At 37.5% G+C, this 17,500-nt stretch overlaps 3 protein-coding genes across 4 annotated transcripts in view; 2 read left to right on the top strand and 1 right to left on the bottom strand.

The window, feature by feature from the left end:
- The window catches only part of LOC125042995, a 15,000-nt gene extending 10,200 nt beyond the window's left edge, over positions 1-4,800 (top strand). The window contains exons 4-5 of the mRNA XM_047638916.1: positions 584-697; positions 1,039-4,800. Of these exons, the coding sequence (XP_047494872.1) occupies positions 584-697; positions 1,039-1,215 (291 nt within the window). The 3' untranslated portion in view covers positions 1,216-4,800. The remainder of the gene's footprint in view (positions 1-583; positions 698-1,038) is intronic.
- Positions 4,801-10,659: 5,859 nt separating this feature from the next.
- LOC125043367 (proteasome subunit beta type-2-like) lies at positions 10,660-16,817 on the bottom strand. The gene is made up of 5 exons (XM_047639458.1): positions 16,670-16,817; positions 13,599-13,673; positions 12,708-12,901; positions 11,365-11,530; positions 10,660-11,083 (listed from the first exon to the last, which is right to left on the bottom strand). The coding sequence occupies exons 1-5, from the start codon at positions 16,689-16,691 to the stop codon at positions 10,926-10,928; spliced, it is 615 nt and encodes a 204-aa protein (XP_047495414.1). The 5' UTR covers positions 16,692-16,817; the 3' UTR covers positions 10,660-10,925.
- A 268-nt stretch (positions 16,818-17,085) lies between these two features.
- The window catches only part of LOC125043366 (microtubule-associated protein RP/EB family member 1-like), a 45,885-nt gene continuing 45,470 nt past the window's right edge, over positions 17,086-17,500 (top strand). For both annotated transcript variants that reach the window (XM_047639457.1, XM_047639455.1), the window contains exon 1: positions 17,086-17,202. The gene's annotated coding sequence lies outside the window, so the exon portion shown is untranslated. The remainder of the gene's footprint in view (positions 17,203-17,500) is intronic.

Here is a 17,500-nt window from a genome sequence, read left to right as displayed (position 1 = left end):
TATACATGTATGTATATGTTTATATACATGTATGTATATGTGTATATACATGTATGTATACATGTGTATATACATGTATGTATACATGTGTATATACATGTATGTATACATGTGTATATACATGTATGTATACATGTGTATATACATGTATGTATACATATACAAATATGTACATCTCCCTCTCTCTCTCCCTCTTGCCCTGAATTGCAGAAATGTTTTCTGGTAAATTGATGTGCAGAAGCATATATTTCTATATTACAAAAACACTGATAGGAAGTTCTCATTTATAGGAATTAGATGAAATGTAGTTCATGTTAAATGGATTGTGTAATGATTTTCAGGAAAATTCTTTCAAAACTGAAACTGTTAATATATGTATGATTAATGCAATATTTTCTAAGCTGACACAATTTTTGGATACAGTATACCTCCTTTGCCATTTGCTCTCTGATCAGATCCTTTCAGTTAATTATCAGGAATTGTCTTTCATATCAGTGATTGGTACCAATTATATTCCTTGTGGCATGAGATGCTATGCATGCTACAAGGATTCCAATATTTAATTTTACATGCATCTCCACAGTACCTGGGTGAAGATGGAAATATTATCCGAGGCTTACACAAAACCCCTTATCTCAAGTTTGAGGATAAGCTGAACTTCACCTTGAATAGCATAGATGGAAAGTGTCACGTAACGGTAGGTGTCTTTTGCCTGTTGTTGTACCGGTGCTCTTTTAGTTCTGAACACTAGGACATGGGGTGTTACTTGATGGATTATGAATTATATTTGAAGTGGGTTGTTAGATAAGTGAAAGAATTAAATTCTATCTATTTCTACTTTAGACTTTAACTTTAATACTAAATGGGCATTGTGGTAGGTTTGAAGGAGGGTCACCTAAGCATTTTAGTATTTTTATTTCCCTCATTATAGTAGACTGAAGAATTGTAGAGACAAAAACGAAGATGGATTTTGTTATATATTTATTCCTTTTTCTTTTACACAATGTGCTAATGACAGTCATTTCTCTTCTTTCTTAGGGGGTGAGCGAGTCTGGAGTTTCCTTTGCTGTGATAGATTTTGGAACAAACTACTGTAACTTGCGCAACTTAGTGATTGGCTCAGGACTGGATGAGAATGATAGGTTTTATAAAGAGAATTCAACCAACCGAATTTGTACAATGTACTCCATTGCTCACTGTAATCTCTATACTTAGAGGGTAGAAAGAAGAGTGGTGGGTCAATAATACATACTTTTCTCTGGAAGTCTGCACTCATTTTCAAATGCCTCAGGTCAAATAACATTAAGAAAATGTTGTATTTAAAACTGCAATTACCAGAATTGTTTTGCAAATACTTGTGTGCTATGGAAGGGAACCTTTTTGATTATTGCAGCATGTACGTATTAGGGAAAACTCCTTTGCACAATTAAAGACAAAAGGTAAGCCCTTCATGCCTAAAACTTTTCTCTAGACCAAAAATATACACAAGAAATTATTATTGATAGTATATTCACAAAATATTTACATGCAAATTTATATATTTTGTGGTTTGATTATGAAAGCCTATGAGGAGTCATTTCACAATATTAACTTTTTTTAGTTGTTCTAAAATCCAGATGATCGAAGTCCTCCAAATAAGCTTCTGTGATTACAGTTAGGAAGAGTTTATTTGATTCATATTCATTTCCAACTTCTTTCCTTTTCTTTATTTGTGCAAATTTTATTTTTAAAGATAAGTAAAGAATGAAAAGAAGCCTTCATGTTATCTGTATCTGTGGCAAATTCCAAGCCACCTCAAGCAGACAAAGATACCAGCCAATATAAACTGCAAATGTAGGTGCTTTTCAGAAGGGTATTTTAGCACCATGTTTATTATCCAGTTGCAAATTTTGTCATATATGAGGCTGCTGTTACATTTATGATCAGCTTGGATGCTGTATCGAACTCCGCGTGTCCTTGGATAATAGTGCCAATGGCACTTTACACATACTTAAAGTAATAGTTCCTAATTGTCTTATGGAGGTTTATTACTCACAATACAAAATGAAATAATAATGTGCTGTGCTCCTCAGTTCTGCCAACCCCAAGTTTTTCGGTACAATGCACAAGTTAATGTAGAAGTCAGCCATTCCAATTTTTTTTCGTGAGAAAATTTGAATCGTTCCAAAATATTCATGCTTCTGTGTTTTTTAGATGTCACAGTATGTCTTACAGGCACAAGTGTGCTCTTTCATACTTGGACTTGCATTTGTACTCTTGATTATATTGGACACAAGAATACTAACATGTTTTGGTATGATTATGAGAGAATGTAGTGTATGTGATGTTCATTTATTATTTTATGCTGTTCAGTTTCTTCTTGTGTGTTTGATTGCAAGTGTCTGTGTGCATATGTGTGCATGTGTTTGTGTGTGAATATTTGCAAATGTGTGCGTGATTGCATGTGTTTATGTGTGTGGTTATGTACTGATGATGTTTGTAGGCTGAAATGTATGTGTGCACAAATGCATGACATGTCTATCTTGTACCATTCTGAGAAAAAGAGTAAATTACCATTCAACAGCATTGCATAATCTCATGAATGTGAACAAATAACAATGTCTGAAGAGACTTAGTGTCTTCCATCTATTATTATTATTATTACAGCTATAGAAATGCTCTAAACTTGGTTATGCAATGACAGAGACAAGGAAATGATGATGTATTTTTCACATTTTTGGTGCCCTTTATCTAGTTTTTAAGAAAATATGAAGGATATCTGATTATGTTCATGTTTTTTTTGTTTGAGCTATGAGATTCTTTTAGTTTTGTAGCCAAGTAAAGATGTAATTATTATTGTCAAGGGAACTTCATTATCATCATCATTATTATTATTATGATTCTTATGCATGCAAGCAGTGTTTGTACCAGATTTTGTATATAAGGTGATGTTTGATATTTTCTAGCAAATGACTCGGTATATTAAAGAAAAGGAATATGAATCTCTGTATCTAATATGTGATGCTGAATATGGCATGGTAATCTCATGTTGTGAATCTGAAGATTTTCTATGTGTTTGACCATATTTAGTTAGAACAGTGATATAAGTATATATTTTACTATGTTATAGACATTTTATGCTGGTGATGGGAAAGTACTTTATAGTTTTAAAAAGCAATTGTGAAATGTAAGAGTAATCAGTTGCTTCTAAAATATGAAAATGTAGTTTAATTAGATATGCCTTTCTGTTTTATATCTTGTGTTGTGGATTTTTTTTAGTTGATGTACAAATTCTGTTCTATATTTTGGAGCCTCTGTTGGTAGGCACATATATTACTTAGGAATTTATTGTTTCCATTAAGAAAAAAAGTTTTCTAAGGCAGACTCATTGCCTCTAGAGCTGTACCTCATTTCAGATCAGTATTTCTGAGTTCCATGTGGTCTTGTCACATTTTTCGTTCTCTTTTTAAGCTTTAAAAACTTGGTTATTGATACTTTTCAACATTCACACTGTTCTCATTGGCCTCTTTCTCTATTTTTGCAGATGTATTTTTGTGATATTCAAATCTTTAATCACATTCAGTAGCAATAAGATTCTTCTGTCTTGTCACATTACAATACCCTGAAATTCTTTATATAATAGTCACAAATGACAGTATGAGACAGATTATCAGTAGCATTTTTTTCTCTTCAATTTTTTTTCTTCCTGCTTTCTTGAATCTTGCTGTGCTGCAGATTGGCAATGAATATTGCTCTGGGGAACATCTATTGTACATGTGAAAAATTGGCTGCCTATTTCCATAGTATTTGCTATTTTATAAAACCTAGCCAGCTGAACAGTTTATTCTCTAAATAGTTCATATAGATACTTCCTTTCAAAATACAGCTTTCTTAGCAAGTCTGCTAGATGGTGACATATGCTTTAACATTATACTAAATGCTATATACTAAATGCTAGATCCCTGAATCCTCATTGCAGTTCTAGTTTCAGTGAAAATAGTTGCTGTATTTTGTGAATAACATTTAACTGTATTTGTGTACTAACTGGATTTTTTTTCTGTTCATGATTCTGTACTTGAAAAGATACAAGTATTTGAATATTGGATGTGTAAAGTGTCCATAGTGAATTGGTTCAGTTTGTGCTTTTAAGTGTTTTTGTATTATAGTAATGACAAAATATAGTGAAATGAAAAACAATAATGTGAAATAAGATATATAAAATGTTGAAACTTTTGGAAGTTATTACAGATGTTGTCAGTTGTTAAAATTTATACTGATGTAGAACTGGATATGGAAAGGATATTTTTATAGAGACCATTTTTCACAACTTCATTCCATACAACATCATATAGCCTATGCATGGCAGTCACTTCATGTAAGAAAAAATGAATAAGATAGTACATATGCAGTTTATACACATATATATTAATATATATGAAGTTGTTATAAAAAAAAACAAAAAAACTATATACTCATTATGATCTGTTGCAGCTACGTGACTATTGTAGGGCATAGCATATTTCTGAAATGCCCCTCAAAATTGCACATTTTATTATTATTATTATTATTTTTTTTTTTTTTCTCCCCCCACACAGCTAAATGGTCTGATTATATTCTGAGCAGAAGTTCACAATTTCACAATCCATTACAAAACATCCAGTTATTTTTGTATTCGTTTTGTAAGGAAATTTTGCTTGCATAAATTGTGTTCAGACAAGATAATAACAGTTATCATGACTAGTACAGAAACTAGGGTAATTTTTTGGAAAACATTCATATATAATATTTTATATCTGTATAATAAAATCATTTTAAAATTTATTTATTTGTTTCTTTAACATCCACACTTCAGTTTTGTTATGGTATTGCATATCCTTTGTCATGTATTAAGAGACTCGTTTTACCTTGATTTAAATACTGCAAGGACAGACTGTTTTCATAGATTTATGAAATATATTGACTGTTGTATATTTTTTAAACTATTTTTCCCTGCTTCGTTCCTTGCATCATATAGCCTGTGCATGACATTTGAATTTATTTCTTATATCCCTTTTTTAATTGTTCATATTAGATGTGTAAGTATCTGTCTCAAATTCAAAAACTGTTTTTGTTAGCCTTGTAAAACAAAATTGTCGAAGATCATATAGTTTCTTACTACAGACCTTGTATGGGATTTTCATTTTTTTACTTTTAGATACTAGTGTATGGTTTGTAGACCATGCCATTTTTAATTAAACCAAATACAGAATAAAAACAAATAAAAATGTAAAACTGTGGCAAACTCAAGTAACATTATGATGGTATTTCCCAAGTATAAGTATTTAGCAGCCATTTTGAGGTAAATTTAAATTTCCTTTAGATGATCCCTGTCTTCACTTTAGCTGTTGTTCCCCAATTGGAAATATTTGATTGTATCTGGGGACTAATTGTGAATAAATGTGTGTGCATGAAAGTCATGCCCCTTTTTAATTACCTTGCAAGTGATTAACTTTATTAATCATTTATATCCTAATGCTGTGACCATATGATAGAGCACTGCCAGTAGGGCACTAAGGCACTGCCCATTATCAGGTAAGTGTAGTAAACAAATGGCAAAAATGTCTGTGCCAAAAGCTGAGAGAAAAGTGGAATCGTCAGACACTGGCTATACTGCACTTGACCCCCCAATCCCTTGCTCTTTGTTGTGGGGAGCTTTGGAGACGGGGACTGAGGCCCAATGCAGGGGATCACCCCAACCTTTGTCTTCAGCCCTAACTTCTACTAATTTTGCATGGTCTTTTCTTTTCCTTCTTTCCTGTTATTCTCTTATTCATTATCCCCGTCTTCTGTCCACTTCCTAAGAGGTAAGAGCCGTGCTGAAAGGATGAAAGGCTGATTTTGTGTGTCATGAATGGCCTGTGGGAGCCATGTGTGCAGTATTCCCTTAATTAATTGTCTAGCCCTTACCCCTTATGGGAGCCCTGAAAGGTAGATTGTTTCCCTATTTATTACAGGCTCACCATGGCCAATAATGAGTGTTTTACCCTTATTAGGGGCATTAAGGCTTGACCCTTCATCAATTAGCCTACCTAAATTTGATTTCATTGGTTTCCTGAATCTTGCATCTCCTATGACCATGGCTCTGACTGCTACTAATACCCCCTCCTCAATGTCTGCAATAAACTCGATCCATTCCAAACCATCCACCTAGGTCATTACTCAACCTTCAGAATACACCCCTTCCTCTCTCCCAACATCCTCTGCTCCATCTTCTACTTCACAGTCTTCTTCATTGTCTACCCCCATCCACCTTATAACTACTCTTCATCCTTATTGTCTTCCTCTTAACAGTACTACCTCTCTTCATACCACCCCATCTTCCTCTCGCCCTCTTCCCTCTACTGCTTCAACCTCTACAAACCTTACAAAACCTACAGGCCATTCAGGACTGACACAAAGCCAGTCTTTCATCCTTTCAACATGGCTCTCACACCTTAGGAAGAGGACAGAAAGAGAGGAAGATGAGAAAAAAAGGAATAGGGGAGAAGAAAAGACGATGCAAAATTAGTTGGTGAGGGCTGTGGTAGGGGTGATCTCTTACATTGGGCCTCATTCTCTGTCACCTAAGTCACTCCACGACAACAATGGGAGGAAAGTCAAAGATTGTGAGATTTAATATACCACATTAAGTGGAAGTTAACCAATCATTCTAAAAGTTTACACAAGCAGCTAGTTAGAGCAATGAGGTGGTAATCTTGAGGGAGGGTACCCAATTTATTGAGTTTCAAGAAGGGGAGACTAAGGGCTGTGTCAGTGAAGAGAATTTCCTGTTGTCCAAATGTGGTTGAATATAGTTAACAGGAAGGACAGAAAAGAAGATGGGAGGTGTCGTATAAAGTAATGAATCCCATTAGGGCCTTCGTGGGTGTTGCAGCATGACTGTATGGCAGAGTGGAGTTCTGAGGAAGAAAAAGTATTATAGGACTCGGCAGAAAGACGGGGATATGGGAGTGCATTCTCTGGGGTCTTAATGGAAGGAAAGTGTGGAGAAAGGTGAGAGCCACTACTGACCTGGCTGAAATAGTTCCCCAGTTTAGTAGCAACTTGGAGAGGATCAAAATGAGAGTATCTAGATTTTGTGGCAAAGACAGATGGATGCTCTTTTTAAAGATATAAGGGCTGATAGCTGACTATAGGTGTCGCGCTTGTAGTGATAACTGCTAAAGGCTGTGCGTTTCAAACGAAGTGCATTGGTCCAACATAAAACACATATGGAGGTATAAAGTCAAGAGGTTCTGGGGATGGATGGGAAGGCAGGTCTTAGCACAGTTACTGTGAAACATTGAACTGACCAATGGAAGTCTAAATGGAGGGAAGGGGAGCACAAAGAAAGGTCAAGGCATGAAAGAGATTGTGTGGGGTGAACTGAATTAAGAATAATAAAGTTAGTTGTGAAGAGAAAGCATTCCAAGACTCGGCCATGGGAGTATGGCAGCAGTTAAAACTACTATGAGGAAAGGTGGTTGGAGTTGGGGAAAGTAGTTTCATAGGCAACAAAGTCAATGGGGTGGGAAGGGAAGTAGACTGAAAAAACTTATCCAGCAGCAAAGAAAGATGCAAATAATTGTGCAAGTGACAGTGGCTTGAGGTATAACATGGTCTTTTCTGATGGATATATATAGACAAAATAGAAAGGGAGTGTTAGGAAGAGACAAAATGATAATTGGGAATTGATACAGAAGGATGTGTCAGAGTCTTGTGAAGGCAGACATTAAGGATAAAAATGCATGCAGGAAAAGCTTGATGGGAAGGAGCCAGGGGATGAGATAAGGGATGTTGGGGAGAAATATCAGGGGTGTCACGAGGATGAGGATCTGGGGAAGGGCATTGGTGTAACAAAAAGTATTCAGGTATGAATCCGGGAGTGGAAAGGATGGTAGGGGAAGGAAGGGAGTTGGTGTAGATGCAGCAGGAGGGGATGGGGTGTGTTGGGAGGTAGCGGGAAGAAGGGAGTAGGGGAACACGAGTAGTGGGTGGATGATATCGGCAGAGACAAAGAATGCGCACAGAGTGGGAGTAGTGATATTGGAGGGTGGATGTCATTTTGGGACATTAGATAGTTATGAGTTTTTTTCAAGAATTTTTGCAATGGAGTTGTTTGGGGAGGCTTGAGAAATTAGTTTTCTTTTGAGAAGAGAAGAGGTATGAGACTGACGTATGTGGGGTAGAAGAGGAAGAAATTAGGGTTTTTCTTATGAGGGGGAGAAGAGGGGACAGACATCTGAATGGTAGAGTAAGAGGTAGGTGTAGGAGAGGGTGTGGTAGAAGATAGTGAAACATTAACATTGTCTGCCACAAGTAGATCAAGAAGAAAAAGGGGTAGGTGTCAAGGCAGTGGTAGAGAGTGGGGATGTCTGGATTTAGAATGGCAAAAGAATTTGACTAGGTGAGGGAGGGTGTGGAAGTGAAAACATAAGATGGAGGAAGAAGAGATGCTGGGAGAATATAGAAACATCTTGGAAGGAAGAGGGAGAGGCAGAATGAAGGACAGCACTGGGGAAAACCAAGAGAAAACCCGTCAGCATACGTCCAAGTAAGAATCCTAGCACTGCCCCCTCAGGCTCGAATTTATAGGTAGGGTAGCCCTGTAAAATATATTAGTGGGAGCCACCAGAAATGGTACAGATGCATGATTGTGCACAGCAGTTTGATTGATCATCAACAACCCTGATGGATTTTACTGGCAAACCCATTCAAACTTAGTCTCATCCCTCCCTCAATACTTTTACTGGGCCCATTTGTCCAAACTGTCCTGTCTACAAGATTGGTGACAGTGGAGAAGATTTACTTGCCGACTTTACTGAAAATGATGCAGTATCAGCATAATGCTAAACAATTCCCCCTAGAGGCCTCCACCAATTACCTCCTAGTAAGTCCTCCACCAATATTGCTAAGATTACTTTCCATAGACATGGCCTCCCCCATGATGTTTATATGTCCGACCATATCAACCTCCCCACCATTAGTGTCAGAATTGCTGGCATCTAGGACACTATGCTGCTCCACATCCTGATGCCAACTGGAAAAGTTCATGTCAGTGAGGCTAGCTGATAAAGTCTCGATACCTCAAATAATGGTACAAAATAGATATTGGCCATGGTAAGCCTGGAGTATGTGTGGAAGAGAAATAACTCATCCCTCTGGGTACCCGTGAGGGGTAATTTGTTTACTGAAAACTTTCTGCCCCATCAACATCTAAGGCCACAGCGGCATATTCAAAATATAGTGATAGCTTGAGGCTTGGGGGTAAAGTCCACAGGTAAGGAAGTGCTATATGACATCAAAGGTCATATGGCACTATAGTTAAGTATAGCAGCAAAAAGGGTTAGGAATGAGTTAATGACAAGGGTAAAGTTTCAGGTTGAATAATACTAGAGGGTAGTATGGTAGTGAAAAGGGTAGAGAGGGGGAGCTGATGGTGTATAGTATAAGGTAAAGGTTGTTAGAACAGGAAGGATTTAACCCAATGGCGTCGGGTATAGAAAATTAAAAAAAACTCTACGCTCTGGCGAACGGCGGCAACGCGCCGACTCTGAGCGCATGAATTCGGTACATCAAGCCGAATCATTGCCTCGGGGCGATTTGGCGCGGCGCTGCTGCGGACAGCCGCACGCCTCAAATTGGGCGTATTGTTATGACGGCGATAGCCGTGACCTGTCGCCATTGGGTTAAGGGAGTAGGGAGCATTATAATAAACTATTGTGGCAAAAACAGCAAAAATGAGTTAAGGATTAGGATAAGTAGACTGAACAAGGGGATGAAGAAAAGGAAAAGGAAAGGAGGAGAAATAAGTAATATAAGTTGAGGCTAGGGCTGCAGACCAAGGTAGGGGCGGTCTTCAACAACATTAGGCCTCAATCCCCATCTCCTAAGCCCTCCTACGACAACAACGAGCAAGGGATTAGGGGCCATGAGGGGTAAGAGCTAGACAACTAAAAGGGAATACTGTACCCATGGCTCCCCTGAGGCTGTTCAGGACTGATCTAAAGCCAGCCTTTTCTCTTTTCAACACAGCTCTCATATCTTAAGAAGTGGATAGGAGAAGGTGTTGGAGCAGAGAAGAAGAAAAAGGTGGGGGGGGAAGAGATAGGACCCAACACACGGCCTCAGTCTCCAGCTCCTATACCCCCCCCCCCCCCCCCCCATGACCACAATGGACATGGGTTGGTGGTGGTGGTGGCAGCGGCGGCTGCGGCTATCAAGTGTCTTGACATTCAGGTGCAACATCATCACTTAAATTTTAATGCCCTTTATTAATAGTAGTAGAAAATCAACTAGCATATCAAAACTTTTGGGAGCTGTTTTTGTAATAACTACCATTATTTTAATATTTTTATCTGTAGTAGCCCGATAAAAAAATTTAAGTCAATTTATGGGAAAGAAACCTATATAACCTGCACTTTCCTTTTTATGTCTTTCCACTAAAGTAGCTCAAATCAGAGAATAAACTGAACAGTTTCAACTTTCATTCATCTCATTTACAAGTGTAATGGCTGCATAGTTGAGGTGGTACATTTAAAATGTAGTACGATAGAACCAATACCTTATTCAATGGATAGTTTTTATAAGCAAATTCCACTGATTACCTTACAATGTAGAAGTCCACATAACTATATACTGGATATCAAGGAAACACACTGATTCTTATTCCTATTATATTTCAGAAGATATCAGACAAACATTGCTCTTCACCACACTAGAAATAGTATGTATCAGCAACATTTCACAAATTACAAAAAAAGATCTTCTAACTCGGAACTATTCATTCATAAAAACAGTGCTTAATATTGAATCCTTTTCCCCCAAATCCTGCTATGGAAATAGGAAGGAAAATAAATGGGAAATGTTAATTCTTCATGAAACTGTACCCCTTAAATCCCACAGCTGACCCCATTTAGACCTCTCATTTATGGTGCTTCGCCCTCGGCAACGATATGAGGCAGATCCTTGATTCCGTCCTTGGAGATGATTCTGACACGGAATTTGGGAAGGTTGACCAAGAACCTTCGCTTGATCTCGGAGGTGCATTTCTTGAGGAGTTCATAGGCCTGTTCTTGGTTTAGGTCTGGAAAGCAGGAAAGGCATGATAAATTTTTCTTTCTTTTTGACTGTCATATCTATTACTTAAAAAGTTGCTATTATATCTAAATATCTGAGATAGTAACATATTTCCAAAGATATCTGAAGGTCACCAAGTATACAGAAACTTGCTTCAACTGACAAACAGACCAAGCCCCCTGCCCCCAAAAAGTAATGTCAACAAATACAGACTACAACAGACTTCGTTCTACTGATAATTCATTTTAGCTTATGTCTAGTCCAAGAGCATTTCCTCTGGCAACTCACCAGGTTTGTATTCCTTGTCCATAATGGAGAGAGTGAACATGCCACCATATCCAAAGGCATAATATTTGACTGGCACAGATGCTGCCAGGTAATCCATGTAATGGAGTTCGGTTGTGCTGGTATTTGTGTCATAACCACCCATCAACAAGTTTACAAAATAGGGTTCCTGAAAAATATAAAATGATTTTGAAGCAGGTTATCAAATGCAGTTAAAAAAATAAAACAATGCTTTGTGTGAGTGACACAGAGAGAGAGAGAGAGAGAGAGAGAGAGAGAGAGAGAGAGAGAGAGAGAGAGAGAGAGAGAGAGAGAGAGAGAGAGAGAGAAACTATGTAGGTATAGATAGATAGATACTCTATATTAACCCACATAGATGGGTCTTCAAGTGTTTAGTCACCAAGGAGTCAGTTATTAGTCATATCTATCTCACACCTGTTTACCCTTTTCCCTGATTTTTGGGAAAGTTTCTTTTGTATTATTTCATTGTCTTTAATGTTAATAATATCAATGAGAATGATAACAGTATCGATATTAATAGCATTAGAAAGAAGAGCACATTTTCCCATAATTTCAAGGAATGGGGAAATCAGGAATGGTCATTAGGGCCTACTGATAAACTCCTTGCTAGCTGAGCACATGTGAAGCACATGTAACAAAATTTACAAAAAAAACCTACAGAGGATAGTACATAAATCTGTGGTCAGTGGGTTAATAGGTGTATTAATTTTTTTTTTCTGAGTGCAATACTGCATACATCATATCAATTTTTAGACACCTTATAAAAAACATAATGGGCAACATAATTATTACCAATTTTCAATGTTTTTTTTTCAGAAACAAAAGATATGTGATTTAATAACTAAAAAATATAAAACTACTTTTGATAAAGTCCAATATGAAAAATTAAATAAAATCTTGCTATGGTGTCACAACAAATGGCACTTAACACCACCTAACTTACACACTGAAATGAGATGTGCTAACTTTTGCTTTAGGGGAGGATTTACAATTACTACTGTAACAATAAATATCTAAAGCAGTGCTAGGTCACAAATGAAGTTGATATTCTTAAAGGTATATACTTGAACTTACATAATATTATAAGACAAACTAATATGAATGAACTCATAACAAGCAAACTAATCTACTCGCATTCACAAAATGAAAAGTAAAAATAAAGACAACTATTCAGTGTTGGATATCGACACTTAAACACATGCAATACTAATCACTGTTTGTGGGAGGTTTGAAGACCTATACCTGTTCCTGAATGGATAACTCATAACTACTCCATAATCTCAGGTTTATAATAACACCAAATTAAATAAGGCAGCAATACATACCCGAGAGCGCAGGTGTGTGGCAAGAGTGTGTCTTGTGAAGTGAACTGCTGCAGAGGGGGCCAATTCATAGCCGTTGCGCATCTTGTACAGCTGGATGTTCTTGGCAATGTACTCTGCAAACTGGGTTGTGTCTCCTGGCTCTCCAGACACTGCCATCACTAGGTTTGATGACATTTTGTACATCTTGTCGTCATCTGTTAGGTAACAAAAAAGACCATTAACCAATCTCTTTATAACATTACAGTTTTATTTTTTCTGCTAGAATTTCAAATTACGGGTACTTTAGCTAAGACATCTATAACATTTCCAATAAATATCACAGTAAAATGGCACATACATTTGAGTCATGACAACGGTTCACTGAATAAGTTAATATATACTGGTAATTATGACTTAAGCTGTGTTTGGAACTGCTTGTCTAACTTGGATGATCAAGCAAGCTAGTTGGGAAAAATGTTCAGAACCCTATCAGACTTGTCTGGACACATCAACAACTTGCACCTCCAGAGAGCAGGCTGAGTTCAACATTAATTTGTAAACAGAGATGTCAGATGTCACAATGTACCAACTTTTTCATTAGATCTATTGAAGAATCTGTTAAAAGTGTGTATTACAGGGAATTTGAGGATGTACATAGTAGTTTTCATCTAATAATTCCACACCAACACGATTATAAAAAGAAAATTGACTATGGCATTCACCATGTTTCTTTACCAGCTGAGCACTGCAAAGGCACAAAGCTCTGAACAGAAACAACTTGTCTATCCAGGTCAACAAGTCATCTATCGGAGCTGGACAAGCAGTTCCGAACACAGAATAATTCACTTATTTGGAAAAATAATTAAGTCCTTGCTGATTAACAGAAAAATCTGTACAACATCAAATGCTTACCTCCTTTCTGCACCATGATGCTCTGCAGATGGCTCATGTCTGTAGCCATCAATACAAAGTCATTGAACTTTGCACCTGTGGACATATGAGAATTAAGTAACCTAACTCCTGGGACACAATTGATGAATTTTTGCTGTCTTTTGCCTAAGCAACAATGGCACAGAACCTGTTGTGTTAATAAAATAGTGAAAAGAACAAAAATGTACAAATGTACCATAGGCCTTTTCACTAAATTGCTTATTTCAGGCACCGGAATAAGAAATTTAGTAAAAGGGCCTTCAGCATAGTTTTTTTGGGGGGTGGGGGATCTTTCCTTTTTTTATTTATATACAATTTGTTCAACATGAATCTCTCACACTTTATGCACAAGGTAAAAGGAAGGCCAAAATTTATTCTTAAAGTCTGTGTATCAGTGTATCAAGCAATACCTTGATCTTCACCATATACATTCTGCCAAGATGGAGTGCAAACATCAGCAAATAATCAATATGTAAGAACCAGTGCAAGCTTGATCTTACTACAATATGTCATGGAGATTTGTATCACCTGACACGGTTCTGCTCTAGATGCTCTGTATATTATGAAATTGTTATTACTACATGAGTTATGGACCCTTATGATGATATGGAGTCTGTGCAAGGAAAACAGTCAATTGCAATCTGGATACAGCCTATGAAATGACAAATATAAGCACTGAAAAATGGCATAAAATCAAAAAATGCTTATGCATATAATGATAAGAACATTGCAAAGGGGAAGCAAGTCTTGTCTGTGTGCCTGGCCCACGGGCCACACACCCATGAGAATGGCCACTCAAGCAAGCCTAATGCTCAGATTTTTGGACCACATGTGGATAGTGAAGCACCAGGATACAAGGGTTAATAATGTTCTAATAATAACAAAGTCTGAAATCATAACAACTGGGTAATTCTTCTTGCCACAGACTAAGACTCCAAATTCATGTCAGAATTTACTCAACAATCAAAGTTTCCATGACTGGGCCTCTGTCCCCCTCCGACACCCTCTGGGGAACAATTTCTTCACATTGGTATGCACACCAAGATAGAGCTAAAACTCAGGAGCATGGAGTGAGTATTGGCTGTGAGCTGCACTTTCCAATTCTTTTTCCTTAAAGAGATTGTGTTACCATTTGTGTTTCCAGATTATGTTTATTACCAATAATTATATTTTTTTGACCTCTACAAGAATATCATCAATTTGCCCTAACTTAGTGCATCCATGCCATAAAGATTTACCCTAGGCAGTCCTTGTGTTATATATGAGAAATATACCAATTTCTGTAAGGATTGTTAAGTGCAGAAGCAACTGTAATCAATTGATACAGATTTAATCTGGGTAATTATAAATGATAAAAAGATCAGTATCAAATAAGTCCTTTGAAAATAACAATTAACTGCATGAAAATGTCATTTACTGACAAATGATGGTTGGGCCTGACCTCCAACCCCTCATCATTCTTTATCTGTAGCTGTGCTTAGAACTTTACACAACCATATGGTACTAAAGCCACGTGGAAAGTAAGTAGACAGCAATAGGGTAGGGGTCTGGAGGCAAAGCCTTAACATTAGGAAGGTTTCTTGGGTAATATTTAGTTTCACACAGCCATCCAACCTTGCAATTATTATTCTTTGTTTTAATTATGCACATTGTATCATGTGTGAATCTGTTGTTTTCCATCGGAAATTATGTAAACAAGTTTTGGTACCTGTGTGTAAAATAACTGCACGCCAGCCATTCCTGGGAAATCAGGCAAACATTGCCGTATGAACCAAAAATCTTCCTAACCCAGGTGCTTCGCCCTCCGACTCCAATCCAAAAACCGTATCCCCTATTGACGGCTCGGCCCTGGACTTGCTTTCTGCATTGCTTTTGTCACAAGTTATATTCTTAATTTCTGACATTCTTGGCCTGTGCAGATTATTTCCTGAATCAGCGAGCATATTTTTTCCATTTCTTTATGATATTGTCTTTAAATTTTCCTATACATGTATGCCAAAATATTATGTGATACACAATTTTCTTATTTTCAACTTGCGAAGGAAATACCATAAAGAAAAAGTGTCTTATTTTCAGTCATTCTGCCCATGACAGGCAAATTTATCTTGTCAATAAGCCTGTGGGAAACAAACTATACCATTTTTGGTTCATATAGTGGTGTTTGTGGATTCCTAGGAGTGACTGGAATAACAGGGGCTAAGTCACAGCAGGGTCACTTCATAAACAATTAAGAACATTTCAACTTAGAGGCTGTGGTTTACAGTATCATGATATAACGTCTATTCACTATTTTTCTGGGAGTTCCAGTCGTGTGTGCGCAGTGTTGAATTCTCAAACCCAGCTGTAATGACAGAACTGAATCAGTCACTATATTGTCTAATGCAGGAGGGCTGTGTCCTCTGCGACCCCCCCCCCCCTCCTGGAGAGCTGCTGCCCCCAACCCCGCCGCCCAGGAAAACAAGGAATCCTCCAAGCGCATTCACGGCTGCTGGAGAGTGTTGGGCAGACTCGGCATCAGGCGCTCTTGCACGTTGGTCGTGTGCGCTACCCATCCGTGGAAAGAGTGAGAATTCCACACTGCGCGCACACACTAGTCAACAGACATTGCGTTATGTTATAGTAAATATTGTCACTTCATATACAGTTGCGTGAGCTAAAAATAAAAATAAAAAACTGCAGATTAACACACATAAAAATGATCAAAACAAATAATAATAATTGCATGGCTGTGTGAAAAATTACCGAATATTTATTCATATATTCAACATTACTAAATTAGGATAATGAACACAAGTTTTCGAAAACAAAATGTAACCCTATGATCTTATTGAAAATGAGAAGATGCAGTTAAAATCTGACATAATTTCCACGTTACATCAATATGTATAATGACTAAAATAAGATAAACTCAGTCAAAAAGCTCATATTAAAAGCAACAAAAGGACATGACACTTCAGGAACCCACATACTATATAAACCCAAAATCCTTCCTCGCCCAGCCCTCAAATTACCACCCCTTCCTCCTACACGCAAAAGAGAACGCCAGAACTCACCAATGAGGCACTGTAAAGTCATGGCGAAGGCTTATAATCAGAATCCTAGAGAGAAACGACTGAAATCCCGGTTTTCTGATCAGTGACTTGCACCAAACACACTGCGCGTTCGAGTTCGAGCCAAGACAATACTATGACTCATTTGTGTCTTTAGTTCTGATGTTGGTAATTTGAGATTACATTTTTGTGTATTAGGATATTTGTATTGGTTTGAATAGATTTTTGTAAATTATCTTTACATTTTAGGGAACATGTACATTCGTTAATATTTGTATTCTCTTTTTTTACATGTAGAAGTAAGTACCTGGAATTTTTACGTCTTTGTTCTAATGTATTATTTCTCAAAGTGTTATTCATATTAAAGGATCACATGTAGATTGAGGTATAATCACGAAAAGTGTAACAATATTCGAATTTCGAGATTATTTGACGTTCCCGGTGCGCATCGCGGTCAGCACTTGTCATTCTTCGGGTGTCCAGAAGTCCGATCGGAAGGGACTCTATTTTTCTCGTTTTTTTCTCTCTAGTTCTAGGTAAGGCAATCGTTTGGTGTGCTTGCGGGGCATCTTTATCTCCGGGGCAAGGGAGCGAGGGAGGAAATAGTGGCATGTCTAGCGAAATAAGGGCGTGAGACGAGGTTGAAGTACCGGCAGTGTCTCTCGGCTCCAACGTCTCCTGTCAAATCGTGCATACATTGTTAAAATCACAATACATTCAACATAGACGGGAGGGACGTGCTTCCAGTTCATAGTAAGTATCCAGACACCGTAGGAACGAAGAGACCACAGTTCCAGTAGCATTTGAGGCCCCAGAGACCGTTTCCCGTGCGAG

The sequence above is a fragment of the Penaeus chinensis genome, chromosome 33, assembly GCF_019202785.1.
Source record: "Penaeus chinensis breed Huanghai No. 1 chromosome 33, ASM1920278v2, whole genome shotgun sequence".
NCBI classification, from domain to species: domain Eukaryota; kingdom Metazoa; phylum Arthropoda; class Malacostraca; order Decapoda; family Penaeidae; genus Penaeus; species Penaeus chinensis.
This window is presented reverse-complemented; position numbering and strand designations above follow the sequence as displayed.